General features: G+C 44.8%; 1 protein-coding gene across 9 annotated transcripts in view; it reads left to right on the top strand.

Moving 5' to 3' along the window:
- The window catches only part of SLC4A11 (solute carrier family 4 member 11), a 257,410-nt gene that overhangs the window by 109,823 nt on the left and 131,636 nt on the right, over positions 1-15,951 (top strand). For all 9 annotated transcript variants that reach the window (XM_039540269.1, XM_039540263.1, XM_039540262.1 and 6 more), the window contains one exon: positions 1,715-1,765. In XM_039540269.1, the coding sequence (XP_039396203.1) occupies positions 1,732-1,765 (34 nt within the window). In that variant the 5' untranslated portion in view covers positions 1,715-1,731. The remainder of the gene's footprint in view (positions 1-1,714; positions 1,766-15,951) is intronic.

The raw sequence follows: 15,951 nt of genomic DNA, 5'->3' as shown, positions 1-15,951 counted from the left end.
GTGGCAAGTCAACTGTTTTAAGCACGGGTACGCAGGGACCCATTCCTGACATGAATTCAGTTTCCCAGTTGTTTGCATGTGAGTGTGACATTGCCTCTTTTTTGGGATACTGTTGGAACAAACGGTATCTGTCTGCTATATCCAGGGTCGGGCAGCGGGCAGGAGAAGACAAGAGCGTGTTTGTCATTCGTGAGAAAGTTCTGGTTCAGGTGCCCTGATGGTTTGTTTAAAAGGAGCAGAACGGATTGTAAAATCAAGCTCTCATTTAAGTGAAGGTTTCATTAGAATTAATTATCCAAGCATACGGTGCCATATTTGGTACGTACCGTCTGGATGCCATTATTTACTCTTTTTAATAGGATCGTCCCTTAGCAGAATTTTGTGTTAATACTTGCACCCATGTGGTCCTTCAGATCTGACGTGTCACGCCGATGTAATTAGGCTTGTGCAGATGTTGACTAATGTAGTATTTTCTGCTGGAAGCACTAAACGTACACAGGACAGCTGAAGCATGAGTTGTGGGTTTTTTTTGTTGTTAAACGCTTTTTGCAGGAGATGGTGACGGTATTTAACATTTCCCAGAATGTTCAAGTCAATAAACAAAAGGTTAAACTTGTCAGTACCAGAATAAATCATTAATGTCTGTAATAGTTTTCTTCTTCCGTCTGTCTGAGAGCATTTATGGTGATGAGCTAAGCCAGGAGTCTCAAACACGCGGGGTTATTTTCTGCGGCCTGCAAACTCCTCGTGCCCCCCCCCCCCCGCCCTCCCCCAGCGTTTACCTAGAGTGGCTCCGGCCCGACGCGCACCGGGGGCTGTTGCTTCAGGCACCGCCCCCAGCAGCTCCCATTGGCCGCGGTTCCCCGTTCCTGGCCAATGGGAGCTGCTGGGGTGGTGCCTGAAGCAACAGCCACACACACCCCTGTGCCCCTCCTTCCTCAGGTTCCGTCGGCTTCCCAGAGTGGCGCGGGGGCAGGGTGGGTGGACAGGCAGGGAGCCTGCCCTGACCCCGGTGCGTGTCAGGCCGGAGCCTGCCCCCCGAAGCCCTCCTGCAGCCGAACCCCCTGCCCTGAGCTCGCTGCCACACCCTGCACCCATCCTGCACCACGACCCCCTGCCTTGAGCCCGCTGCCACACCCTGCACCCATCCTGCACCACGACCCCCTGCCTTGAGCCCGCTGCCACACCCTGCACCACGACCCCCTGCCTTGAGCCCCTGCTGCACCATGACCCCCTGCCCTGAACCCCTGCTGCACCCCTCCTGCACCCCAACGCCCCCTGCCCTGAGCCCCCTGCCGCACCCTGACCCCCTGCCGCACTCCTCACCCCTCCTGCACCCCACACCCCAACTCCCTGCCCTGAGCCCCTGCCGCACCCCACATCCCTCCTGCACCCCCTGGGGGCAGGGAGGGGGTGGAGTTGGGGTGGGGATTTCAGGGAAGGGGTTGGAATGGGGGTGGGAGAGGCAGGGCAAGGGCGGGGCCTCATGGAAGGGGTTGAGTGGGGGTGGGGCCAATGGCGGCGGGGGAGAGGTGTCAGTAAATGCGGCCCTCGAGCCAATGTACTAGTTCTCATGTGGCCCTTGTGGTCATTTGAGTTTGAGACCCCTGAGCTAAGCAGTTAGACCCAAGTATTCAGATTCATTACGGTTCTCACACTTGGACTTAATCTATCTCTTCTCCCCCCACCCCCCCTTTTTTTTTCTTCTCTTCAGAAAGTCCACCGGCAGCGATGTCCAGAAATGGGTATTTTTTTGAAGAGACTGGCAAGTATAATTTTATTTTCTACTCATTTGTTGCATGTTATATTGTATATAAAAGAAACTACCACAGTGACCTAGCTGTATCAGTGGAAAAATAACTACTGGTAGGTTGATTTTGAAAATCATCTGCAACAGATGGCGTATCAAATCCATTTCACTTATAACCTAACTTGGGTTTGAACCCAGGTTAGGTTATGGCTGAAAGGAATGTTGCATAATTCTAGTGCTACAAATAGTTTGTACAATCAAGTCCCATAGATGTTAATGCCTTACTGCTTTGAATATCCGTATCTTCAGTTTTCTGTGCATGTCCCTGTCTTGGGTGGTTCCTTGTCTTGTTCTGTTTCAGGGTGTTCTCCTCCCCCTTGATATGCCAGATACAGCATGGTCAGTATCCAGGGGTCACTCTCACTATAGGCAAACTAGGCAGCTGCCTAGGGTGGTAGATTTCTGGGACAGTAGACTCCCCCCATCTAGCACAGCTGAGAGCTTGCTGTATGTTGTGACCGCCCTGCCACCTCCCCACACACAGCCATCCAGCTCTCTGGGGCTACCACCTCCTATTGTAGGGCTGCTCAGGCTGGGGCCAAGCTCCTGTGGGAGAAGATACTGGGGCTTTGCCCCCCATCTGGGCAGTCTTCTTATAGCAGCTGAGGCCTGGAGCAACTGGTGCCCTGCTCAGGGAAACCAACACTAGCTCAGAGCTAGCTGAGAGGCCTGCATGCGCCTGCTGTTTCCACACCAGATGAGCTTTCCACCCTGGGTCCCTCCATCGGTAGTGGCGACAGCAATGGATGCGGCTGGCAGGGCTGCCCAGCAGAGCTCGATGGCCACAAGCCGGGGCTCTGAGGAGCAGGAAGTGGCCCCCAGCCAGGCTGGTGGGGAAGCACTCCTACCCCCTCCCCAGATGCTTCCCACCACCAGGGCAGGTAAGATGGCGGTCGCAGCTCAGGCGCTGGGTGGCTCGGAGTTGCTCTTGGTAGCACCACAAGAGCTTGCTGGGGCTTCAGCCTCAAGCACAGGGACCTGCCCAGCTTTGTGTCAGTATCCAGCCCCCACCTGCTCTCCCTCACCCTTCCCCGGTGGGCCCTGCTGCCCCCCTGGACTCTCCTTGCAGCCGCTGCTTCAATTCCATCATGTCTGGGCTCTCGAGGTGCTGCCCCCACACGGGCTAGGAGCCCAACAGCTAGGAGCTCCTCTGGAAAGATCCAGGTAAGGGCGGACTGGGGGGGATGCTCAGGGCCAGGTGGAGGGTACAGGCTGCCATGGGCTGGGGATACAGAATGCATAGGGTTGGATGCGGGACTGGAGATGTGGGGCTATGCTAGGGGCTCCTGTATACAGCAATCCTCCCCCCCTCCAATTCTGCCAGTGGGAGGGAGCCCATCACCCCCTCTGCAAGGGGGATGAGTGCCCCCAGCCTGAGTGGCTTTGTGGGGGCCCTATGGGGGGGAGCTGTTACCTGCCAGTGTGTGGGTCCCTTTGTGGTTGAACTGAGCATCTCCTGAGGTACTGAGCTGGGGCCTGCTCCTCCCTTGAGCCCCAGGCAGCTGGTGCCAACCTGCCTGAAAAGGGTCATTGGGAATCTGGCCCTGGCTGGGAGTATTGGCCACGCTGGGAGCAGACCTCAGCCACTTGCAGGCCCCAGAGCAGAACCTGGGGGACTTTCATCCTGGCCCAGCCAAGCTCAGCCCGCCCGGGTATCGCTGTTCCCACCCTGCAGGGTCTGTAACTGGGGCCCAGGGGCCTCTGCAGGCCCAGGCTGAGGTCTGCCCCGTCAGCCTCCATCCCAACTGGGTGTGGGTGGCAGCAGTGGGGGAGGCTGAGGCGAGCGTTTCACCTCATGGAAGGAAAAGGACCTTCCCCGGTGCCAGCAGTACGTCCCCTTTCAGGGCATTCAGCGTCCAGCAGTGGCAACAGATGCCAAGGGCCCTTAGCCTCTTTCTCCAGATGCCAAAAACAGAGAGACTTTTTTCTGGGATTTTGTTAAGACTCCAGAGCTTTTTTAGTTCACCTGCCGCCTTCAGCAATCTTCAAGAGCTGGAGGCAGGCTCCCGGCATTTTGTTCTCCAGATGGCCCATGGTCACCTTGAGCACACTGTGTCCTGACAGTTCTTTTTGCACTACACTGTTAACTAATCTCCTCCATCCATAGGGGATACTTCCCAGCTCTAAGAAACCCAAGGACTTTCGCTAATCATGCAGACTCTGCTTTCCCATTGTTAGGTTTCTCTGGTTTTGATTGTAGGTGGTTCTTTAAATACAATGCTCTTATTGTATTGTATCCAGGCTGATTATAATTGTAAAGGTGGTGAATTTTTTTTTTGTTATTTTGTCCTTAAACCTCCTGTCAGTCATTTTTCCTTCTCCTAGCCTTACAGTTATAAAATCTGACCTTTTTTAAAAGTTCACTTTTGCTGCTAATCCTAGATGAATCACCTTCTTATCTGCGCTAATTGTGATGTGATCACAGTGAACCTCCTGCACAGAATTTAGGAATAATCATCATCGTAGCACTTCCCTAGAGTTTTACAGCATTAATCCCTGCATCACCGGGTGTGTGAACCCTTTATGCTTAACAATCTGACCTACCTTCTATTTAGCTTATGCGCTCCTTGTTCCTGTCCCCAGGCCTGAGGAACAGCTCCGTGAAGCTCAAAAACTTGTCCCTTCCACCAGCTGAAGTTGGTCCAGTTACGGATATTACTTTACCTTACTGTGTCTCTTCTCATCACACTGTGAGGGAGGAGAGATTTGTTAGCCCCCTTTCATGTTTGGGGAAACGTGCAGAAGTTAAATGACTTGCCCAGAAATGCAGGCAGAGTCTGAACTACAACTCAATTTAGAGGAAGCCATATTTAAATTCCTAAATCCACTTCCTCCCTCTAAAGTGAGTCACCCTTCCATTTACTATAAATGGCTTTGTAAAGCAGGCTTATCATTTAACTTGCTTCTCCAAACCATGCCCCAATGTGTCACTCAACCAGTTAATACTGAGATAGCTAAAGTTGCCCATTATTGTACCAGCAACTTCCTTTACTTCTTTCAATACGTTAAGGACCTTTTTGTTGCGCTGTACTGGGGCAATACTCGAGCATTCATGTTTTTTGTTACTTAAATTTCATAACCATGAGCTGGAACACAAATTGTTATCTCCATCCTGGAATGATCTGTTGATAGTATCTCTAAGTATAATTGCAGTCTTTTCCTTCCCGTTCCCGAGCCCTTCAACGTTGTCTTTTAATTAGGGATAACAATATCTCGTTGGCTTATGGTTTATCTCACCTCATCTTTAAGATACTGATCTGAGAAATTGATAGTCCCTCTTGCCAAGCCAAATATTTCTGCTCTTCCCTTCTAGGTTTTCATTTTTTTTTAAATGAAAACACTGATATTCTTTATTTCTAGCGGTACAGCAACTGTTGTTAGCTCCACTGAGTTGAAACCCTAATTTTGCTTGGATCGATGCTTGGATCTATAGGCCTTTACCACGGGAAGAGTAATACTTTCTAACAGATTCTTCCTTTGGGTCTTTGATATTCCCAACTCCCAATAATATCTCTAACACCTTTTATCACTTTTATAGCCATCTGCACCTGTCTAGTACTTTTGAACTCATCCTTCATGCACACATTGAGATTTGTACATTGTGTGGTCCTGCATGTCGACTGGGAGAATTTCAAAGAAAACTACCGCCGAGACCTGGGATTAAGTTGGGGTGTGTGCATCGTTGGGGTGTGTGCATGAGAAACAAAGATAAAATATTCTTTAAAAGTTTTAACAAGTAGCTTTGCAGAGTCAAGAGCAAGCTGGCAAAATGAGAAGTAAATTCTAATTTTCTCGAAGTACAGTATGCTGGTATTTAGCAGTAACATTGTGTTTTGACTTGTATACCAAACTGAGCAGATTTAAGGGACATTAATAAAAACCTCTCTTCCTTGTTGGTAAAATACTTAATTTATTTGTTTATTTATTTATCACTGCTGTTGCATTGCCTTTTTTCTTTTCCTTTCCTTTTTTTGCCATAGATGTCAGTATTATTTCCCCCCCCCCCCCCCAAATCTGGCAAATAGCAACAGTGTTTGATACAGATTGTGTTTTTTGAGTTGACCGGTTGGTATCCTAAATGAGATTTCATGTCAATTAGAGTCCTTCCTGGCAATTTTAAATGTCTGTTCGAGTGATTGTAAAGACTAAGTCCAAATCTGAAGATAATTAGAATCTTGATGAAATGCAGCTCTGCAAGCAGTGTTCAGAATAACTCATTAAGCTAGTTGTCTTTTTTCCTAGTGGAACCTTCTAGTTCTGCTCATTGTTAAAAGGGGTACAGATACCTAAACTTTAACTGTAAGCGGATTAGTTCTAACACAATTATATTCTACTAATACTAATTCTGTTTGCCAACATAATTAACTTTTTAAATGATCAGGCAACATGTGCTGGTACTGCATCTTCATTTTATCTGAAGAGAATCTTGTTTTAATTATGAGGGGTTATAAATCCTAAAAGAAGGAACCCTAACATTCTATGGAATAACTGAAACCGTGCATTGTTTTAAAGCTGGGTCAGCAAGTACTACAACACAACTTTCACCTTCCAGAGTGAATCTTATTGTTTGCTCTGCTGATTTATTAATTGGTTTTGCTGGCACAATAAATTGCATTTCTGCTGGAGGGACTTTCCTGGCTGGGGATCTTTGGACATATTTTATCTATTTGTTGTGTTTTCGGCTTTGTATTTAAGTTTGGAATGTGTGTCATGGTTTTGCTTTTTTTAAAAAAAATTAGTTTTATCTAACCATGAAATTTATCTAAATGCCATACTGAAATGAATCCTTTCACAATGGGAATTGGATTTTCCGGGTACAACGTCTGTTTGCCAGCCGCGAATGCACCACAACTGCTGATGACAAGCCAGAAATCAGCTTGCGTGTCTTGCTACAGATTTTTATTTCCAGGGCCTATTGCTAAGATAGCTATAAATTAAAATGAAGGTTTCTAATTTAGCGCCTTGTAGTACAGAGGTGGAACTTTGCACACTGCTGTGTTTTAAAACAAACAAACAAAAAACCAACCCACCACCCATTGATTACTTAGATTAATTACAAGATTTCTTAGATAACTAGCTGTATAACAGAATACTATTCAGATAAGCCTTATTTCTTTTGTAGTAGCATATCAGTTTTTTCAAGTCTGTTATAAATTATTAAGGCAGCAGGGAAAACTTTGCATTTCCATCTGGCTTGTTTTATGACAAAAAACACCCCCCCACTACAATATGGTTGGAAATCATGGCTGTACAGTAGTAAAGAAAAACCATTCATCCCAAGACAGTATCTCATAAGCCTCCTTGTTAAAATAGCGATCTTCAAACCCATGGGGAAATACTGCCTTCCCTAACTATATCTTTTCCATTTTTCCCAAGTGGCTATGGGTCTTGGGGATTGGCAGACACAGCCCATTACCTCTGGAGCGAAGAGAGCCCTGAAATGGAAGTGAAATGCTTCTTCTTTAACTCAACACTGAAGTTGTCTAAAGGGCTTCCCCAATTCAGAGATCCATATAGCATATCCATATAACCCCGCAGACAGAGACCAACACCTGGAAAATCTCCACCAAGCATTCTCAAAACTACAGTACCCGCACGAGGAAATAAGGAAACAGATCAACAGAGCCAGACGTGTACCCAGAAGCCTCCTACTGCAAGACAAACCCAAGAAAGAAACCAACAGGACTCCACTGGCCATCACATACAGTCCCCAGCTAAAGCCCCTCCAACGCATCATCAGGGATCTACAACCCATCCTGGACAATGATCCCACACTTTCACAGGCCTTGGGTGGCAGGCCAGTCCTCGCCCACAGACAACCTGCCAACCTGAAGCATATTCTCACCAGTAACTGCACACCGCACCATAGTAACTCTAGCTCAGGAACCAATCCATGCAACAAAACTCGATGCCAACTCTGCCCACATATCTACACCAGCAACACCATCACAGGACCTAACCAGATCAGCCACACCATCACCGGTTCATTCACCTGCACGTCCACCAATGTAATATATGCCATCATATGCCAGCAATGCCCTTCTGCTATGTACATCGGCCAAACTGGACAGTCTCTAAGGAAAAGGATAAATGGACACAAATCAGATATCAGGAATGGCAATATACAAAAACCTGTAGGAGAACACTTCAACCTCCCTGGCCACACAATAGCAGATCTTAAGGTGGCCATCCTCCAGCAAAAAAACTTTAGGACCAGACTTCTAAGAGAAACTGCTGAGCTTCAGTTCATTTGCAAATTTGACACCATCAGTTTAGGACTAAACAAAGACTGTGAATGGCTTGCCAACTACAGAACCAGTTTCTCCTCCCTTGGTTTTCACACCTCAACTGCTAGAACAGGGCCTCATCCTCCCTGATTGATCTAACCTCGTTATCTCTAGCTTGCTTCTTGCTTGCTTATATTTACCTGCCCCTGGAAATTTCCACTCTTGCATCCCACGAAGTGGGCATTCACCCACGAAAGCTCATGCTGCAAAACGTCTGTTAGTCTATAAGGTGCCACAGGATTCTTTGCTGCTTTTACAGAACCAGACTAACACGGCTACCTCTCTGATACTTGACACCATATAGCATAGTTACCTGTTAGGGGTTTGTTATGATTAATTTGCTAAGAAGTTAAATTGGGACAGAGGTGCTAGGGAAGGTCTCGACCCATGGAGCTAAGTAAAGCTTAACGTTCTAGTAAAGCAAAGCTTTAACGTTTGTTCTTTTAAGATCGGCAGATGTAGTTGTAAACACAATCATTAATGTTTTTTATGACTTGTATTAATCTCCCCCATACTGCTTTAATGTTTTAAGTCTAGTTTCTGTGGGAGTCAGCTGGAAAAATAACATTTCTCTTTACGGCTGCTGGGTAGAATGCCAGAAGTATTTTTCATTATCCTCCATTATCATGACAAAGGGTGCGGTGAGTACAATCTGTAGCTTGATTTGGTAAATTTTCCTGACAATTTTGCAGACTTTGTTTAAACTGGAAATGAATCAGAAAGGATTTTTTTTTTTTAAATTTACCTGTATGTCTGCAGCTGGAAGTAGGATACAAATGTACAGTTTTGATCACCCTGCTTTGAAGAAAAAAGCCTCTTATCCATGCTTTGGGTTCCTGTGGTGATAATTTTGACTCAGAAATTGCTCTTCTGCCTTACTCTTGTTTTCAAGCAAGTGGGTTGTTATGTGTAAGTGTGCATTTTAATGTAATGATGGCATTTTAAGAGTGAGTGAGTGTGTGTGTGTGTGTGTGAGAGAGAGAGAGGGGGTGTTTTTTTTTTTTTAACAAACTTTGTTTCTGGAATGTGATGAATACAAAATAGAGGGAATTGGTAACATATGTATAAAGTAAATTCTTCCCTGTCTGTAAAGTCCTTTGATTATTCTCCTACTAATATTAACAAAGCAGAAAGTTGGAGGCAATACTGCGCCTGCATATTTTTGTAATCCCGTTTTCAGTGTGGAGATGCAGGACATGACACTCCATAGGTAAAGTTGAATTCCGTTTGGCACTTAAAACCAGGGATTCATTCTTTTTTGTTTTGTATGAAAAATATAGTGTCGTCTCCCTGAATTTACAGCAGTCATTCTCCAAACAAAGAACAAATTTCTGAGCATTTACAAGGAAATCTGTTAATTACTCTGAGCTCAAAATTAATTAAAAATTGGGCCCTTTAAGCAGTTTAGCATTTGTCAATCTTTTCTTTTGTCCTGAGTGACACGAAGGGGAAAATATGGAGTAGCAAAAGAACTCTGATGTGTCTTTAAAAATCAGTTTAATGTAATCTGAGACCCTAAACACTAAAATGTCTTTAACCATGTGATCATGGTTGGCATCACTATGGGGCAGAATTAAGCTCATTTAGATGCATAGTTAAAATCCAAACATTATACAAGTTAGGAAATACCTTTTAAGTGTAACTTTAACTCTGAATTCCCTGGATTAACAATGCTTGGTTTTAGGATACAGTAATTACAACTTCCCTTTTAATGTGTTTTATCTTTAAATAATTAGGGTTGCCCACTTTGGTTGGACAAATTCCTGGAGACTTCATCACATGACAGAATCTTTAATTAAAGATGAATCTTTAATCCCTCTGGAAATTCCAGGATAATCCTGGAAGGTTAGCATCCCTATTAAAGTTATTGATGCATACTTTGAACCTTACCTCCGTTTTAACACAGCAGTCATGTGGGAATAATAGGGATCTGCCCATGTGGGCAGAAACATGCTTCACAAACATTTTCATATTGTAATGAACCTGGTTCAGGGTGGTCCTTTTTATTATCAACCATACTAACAGAAATTGTGCTGTAGCCTAACTGAACTGATCAGCACGTGTGAGGTTTACAGTTTGAAACCATAAAAATAAGCCCAATGGTTTTTTGGTTGTTTTAATGAATTGGAATCTATGATAAACACATCCCAAGTAGTGATGTTGGAGAGAAACCATCCCTATTTTAGGGGAAAAACCAATCTGGGTTGCTAAATTAAAACCAGAACAGAGTTGATACTGCTACTTTAATATTTGGCCGCAGTACCACAAAGGCTAGTTTGCCAAATCAACAGAGGGACTACCCTGTATTTTGCAGTCCATGCTGTCTGCTTAGAAACAAACGTAAAAAGCAATCTGAAACGTAACAATGCAAGTGTTGTTGTATCAGTAACTTTCAATATTGCCAGCCTCAAGTGTTCAGAAATTATCCGGGCCTCCCAAAATCACGAGTGGCTTAAGAACAACCCCAAAAGTATTGTATTTGTCATCTGGTTTTTGAGTTTTTAGCATTTCCATTTCTTCAAGCTTTTTTTCCCAACCATGAGGGCTGCAATTTATTTTTTAAACCCAAAACACTGAAATTCTGATGTAATTGCATGAATACAGGAGCTGGTGTCGTAAGAAAAACGCCATGTATCATGAGACTTGCAATTAAATGATCAGAGTGGGCATCATCGAGCTTGAGTTGCTAGTTGAACACAAGTGCTTATAAACACTGTGCTGTTAAATTCTTTTTGTTAGCAGGGTTAAATTTGTAAAATGTACATTGCTTGGAATGCTTGAGGGTAAAATGCAACTTGAAAGACATTTTTCAATAATTGGCCTAAATATTCATGGCATTAGCATACTGAGTCATGCGAATGCCATCTGAAAACAAAACCCTAATTTTACAGCTCCTGTGTAGATATTGACAACATAACTTTTACAGAAGCGGCAAAGAATCCTGTGGCACCTTATAGACTAACAGACGTTTTGCAGCATGAGCTTTCGTGGGTGAATACCCACTTCTTCGGATGCAAGCAGTGGAAATTTCCAGGAGCAGGTGTGTATATATAAGCAAGCAAGAAGCAAGCTAGAGATAACGAGGTTAGATCAATCAGGGAGGATGAGGCCCTGTTCCAGCAGCTGAGGTGTGAAAACCAAGGGAGGAGAATTTCTAGCTTGCTTCTTGCTTGCTTATATATACACACACCTGCCCCTGGAAATTTCCACTGCTTGCATCCGAAGAAGTGGGTATTCGCCCACGAAAGCTCATGCTGCAAAACGTCTGTTAGTCTATAAGGTGCCACAGGATTCTTTGCTGCTTCTACAGAGCCAGACTAACACGGCTACCCCTCTGATACATAACTTTTACAGTTTATGAATTCTTTTGTCTCCCAGTTTCTCCTCTCCTCCCCCACCCCCATGTTATTTCTAGGGAGAAAGTTGCATATGTAAACAAGATGTCAGTTTTTAAATATAGGGTCGCAAAAATCTGTCTTTACTCAGCACGTATGTTCTCAGTGCAGTGCAACATCTAAATCTTGCTACAAGGAGAAATGACTGATCATTTGAAATGCTGTTCTCCCTTCCGTGCCATTTGCCTGCTCCAGTTAATGTTTAGAATTGTGCCCAATACACTGATGGGAATAATAGACCTGTTCACATTAGACAGCCCTTAAATTGCTTCTGCTATAGTGTAGTTCACACACTTGTAGTCCCAACTGTTGATGTCTACAAAGTGGATCATACAGTGTTTTCTCTACTTGCACTTTGTACACCTGCTTTTTGAGGACTTTATTTTGAAAGGGGATCTCATTAAATGAGCTATGGTCTAGCAGCACGTATCTCAAATAGGCTGGCATGTAAAATGAAGCAATTACTGATGAGAGTAGTCTTGTTACGAGAACCTCTCACAGTGAGAATTTAAGGCTGTGATTTTTCAAAGGCATAAAGGACAATTAGGTGCATAACTCCCACTGACTTTCAAAGCATGATTTTCAGTGGGAATTGGGCAGCTAGCCTCCCTTTGTGCCTATGAAAACCTCCCACTAAGTTGGTGTAGTTAGCAGGGATGCTAACTTTGTTCCATAAGAACAGCCACACTGGGTCAGACCAAAGGTCCATCTAGCCCAGTATCCTGTCTTCCGACAGTGGGCAATTGCAGGTGCCCCAGAGGGAATGAACAGAACAGGTAATCTTCAAGTGATCCATCCTCTGTCGCCCATTCCCAGCTTCTGGCAAACAGAGGCTAGGGACACCATCCCTGCCCATCCTGGCTAATGGCCATTGATGGACTTATCCTCCATGAACTTATCCAGTTCTTGTTTATCATGTTCATTAGATTTCTTATTATCGTCAGGGCTGGTGGTGCAGACGATTATTACGGTCGCCTGACACTTCCAACTGTCAAGCACTGTTTTTTTCAGTTGCTTATAGCGTTGCCAAACCTCAACGGATTGGGTTGAAATTTCACATGCAGTGTGTTTGGAAAATTTCAGCCAAATCAATTCACTTGTTTCACAGAATGGGGAAAATTCATTGGTTTTTGCCCATGTTAAAAAGTTCATGACCTTTTCTATAAATGCTTTAGCATCCCCCATGCTTTGGAGCATGGACTTGAAATTTGGCAGGGTGTGGCCTATGCCAGGGATGTGACTTCTGCCATCCCTATGAAAAGCTGCACGTTTTGGCCAAGTGAAAAGCCTTTGAAAAATAGCAGTTTGCACGTGCTCAGTAGAGACTTTGGTTTTTTAGCAGCAAAAATCTCCTAGGATTCCATCCTTACTGAGCAGGCTCCGGTCTCTTACAGCTCCTACCTGTGACCAGACTGCATGTGCTATCCCTACAGAACCGTGCATGTGCCAGCCAGGGCTAAGGGCCAAAGCGGGACATTTCCCTATAATGGTTGCTCTGTGCCAGGCACTGAAATTGAGAGCAGGTAGCCTATCTCTGTGTTCTCAATGACCCCCTGTGCTGGTAGCCAGGGAGCATGGAGGAGGAAGCAATCTAACTTTAATGCAGAGGGAAAAAAGTTAGACAAGGGGAAAGGAAGAGGAGTAGATTGGGACCAAGTCTGATAAGACTGGGACTGGCTGGACAAGGAGATGAGGACTAGGAAACAGTGGGGGAGTGTGGGCAGGAGGAGGGATGATGAACCTGACAAGGAGCTGGCAAGTGGGGGGAGACTTGGGACTGGCTGGTTAAGGAGGCTGAGACTGGATGTGGAGAGGGGAAGAGACTGGGAATGGAAGGGAAGATTTGGAATTGGACAGTAAGCCCAGAGCAGAACCTAGGACTGGCTGGGCTGGGAGACTAGGGCTGGGATGAGAAGCCTGACGAGTGGAGACTGGGACACGGGGTCAGTGTTGGAGAAGAGACAGGACTGGAAACTGGACAGGTTAGAGAGGATGGGGCAGAAGGAGTTAAATTTGGGATAGGCACAAGAATGTGTGACACCCCCCCCCCCCCCACCCGAGCATACCCTCTCCAGAGCCTGGAATGGAACCCATGATTCCTGAGCCTGATTGTTCATCTGCTGTCAGCAAATATCTGTGAAATCCACTAGCAAAATTGTGTGCATCATTCCCCTCTAGTGCTGATCCACATAGAGCAGAGGTTGGCAACCTTTCGGAAGTGGTATGCCGGGTATTTTAAATGTTTAAGAAGCTTCATTTAAAATTAAATTAAAATGCAGTGTCTCCCAGACCAGTGGCCAGGAACCGGGCAGCATGAGTATCGCTGAAAATCAGCTCACATACCGCCTTTGGCGCGCATGCCATAGATTGCCTACCCCTGATGTAGAGGATGGCAACCTACTATTGCTGTCAGTTGTTCCATTAGCTTGAGTGACAGAGGTTTGTGCAATAGATGTAAAGATTCCAACCTTGCTGGTGACCCATACAGGTGTCCTTATGATGTTACACGACGGAATTTTTTTTTATTTTGCTTTTTTAAAATCCTAGACAATTGCGCCCAAAAACTACATTACAAGAACATTACTAAGATAGGAAAGACAAGCAATCAAAACATAGGACGTGCCAGATTTCAGCCCTCGTGTGCGTATGTATTCTGATACAATTCTTAATTACATGACCATATAACTACATGATCACAAACTATTTTTTTTCCCACAGGCCCCCAGACTTTTCACATGTAGTTACTAACTGTGTGTTCTTTGTTTTCTGGGTGCTTGACTTAAGACCTGAGGTCTCATTTGCAGAAGTGCTGAGCACTCACAGCCGCAAGTAAAGTTAATGGGAGCTGTACTTTAAACATACAGAGCACTGTATTATGCGAAGTACTGTGAAAAATCAAATCCTAGGTGTCTGGAATTGGGTACTCGAAATTTAGTGGAGATTTTTTACCTTACTCTGTCCCTCAGTTTCCAAGCTCCCCATCTGTCAAATGGGGATAGCCCCCCCCCCCATACCTCCCAGGGGTGTTGTGAAAATAAATTAACTTATGTCTGTGGAGCACTTGGCTACTATACTGATGAGCACCATGGAAAAGCCATGAGGAAAATAATAATTCTATCTTCAGAGCAGGGTTTGAATAGTTTGCAGTGAATAGGCCCTGAGGCCATACGTTGAACAATGAGGAGAAAACAAAATATTGAATAGGCGCTCATTCAGGGAGTACCACCCTTCCTGTGCTCTGAATGAGGCAGGGGTCCTGTGGGGGATAGATCGCATGTGATCGTGTAATTAAAGACCGTATCATAATGCATACCTACCAGGGGGCCAAACTAAGATTACACAGGCATTTCCTAGCTTTGGAGCGTTTGACTTGATTAAGGTTGCAGTGTTCTTTAACGCAGCTTTTTTTGTGTGTCTATAGAGCCGTAGACTGAGGGGGAATAAGGACCTCCTAGATCATGAGTTCAGGTGAGAAGGGGAGATCAGAGGACAGTAGGTTCTCCCACCGTGAGCAGAATAGAGAGGGGTGGGCAGAGCTAAGCTGGCACAAGGGCACAGTGAATTACTCTCCTCTCCCTCCAAGGTGAAAAGTAGGAGCAGGGAAGGCATTTGACAGAATGGTGATTTGAGACACAATTTTTTTTTCTTGGCTCTTTTGGAAAAAGACTTGTGTGCCACCTCCTTTACTCGGGGGTTGGAGTGAAGGCTCAATCAAGCAGTTTTGACAATACTTCAGCTCTACGTGGCACAGCCCATCTTCAAAGCACTGGCACAGTTATTTTGCTGGTACCGATGGTGTCTTTGATGGAACAATTCAGAAAAAGATGCTGTAGATAGGTACAAGTGACATGCTGTGACTTATTGAAGCTTGAGGCGTCTGACTAGATATTGCAGAGTCTGAATCTTTTTCTCAAGTCAAGGTCAAATTAGATGTAAATGCATTTTATATTTGGCAGAAGATTTTGCTGCAAATTCTTTGTTTAAAGTGGTTTTCTATGGTTTGTGCAAGACACAAAATTGCTTCTCTCTATTGAAGCAGATTTCAGCTGCCTTAGATGAGATTTATATTTTCACACTGGAAAATATCCTACCAAGCAACACCACCACCAAAAATCCCTATCCCAAAACACCGTTAAACAAAAATCAAAACTCCAGGATAATTGAACAGATTCTGCTGCCTCCTGCAGCCTCATCTGCATTTTTTTGCAAACAGAGTAGAAACATCACTGGGTCTCCCTTTGGGGATGGATTGTTGCCAGAATTGTCAGTAAATTCTCACTAATCAATTGCTGAACTACAGAGTCGGGAGAGAATGCAATGTATTTGCCTGCCAGACGGCTAACAGGAAAATAAAAAATGTTTAGCTGAGATCATGGGCAAAATGTGAATGGATTTGAAGAAGAATTAAAGGAAATGGAAAGTGTTATGTCTGCATCAATAAATTGATTAAGGGGTTTCC

Source organism: Mauremys reevesii, linkage group 5 (assembly GCF_016161935.1).
Source record: "Mauremys reevesii isolate NIE-2019 linkage group 5, ASM1616193v1, whole genome shotgun sequence".
NCBI lineage: Eukaryota > Metazoa > Chordata > Testudines > Geoemydidae > Mauremys > Mauremys reevesii.
Note: the sequence above shows the minus strand (reverse complement) of the source record. Positions and strands in the feature narration are given on the sequence as shown.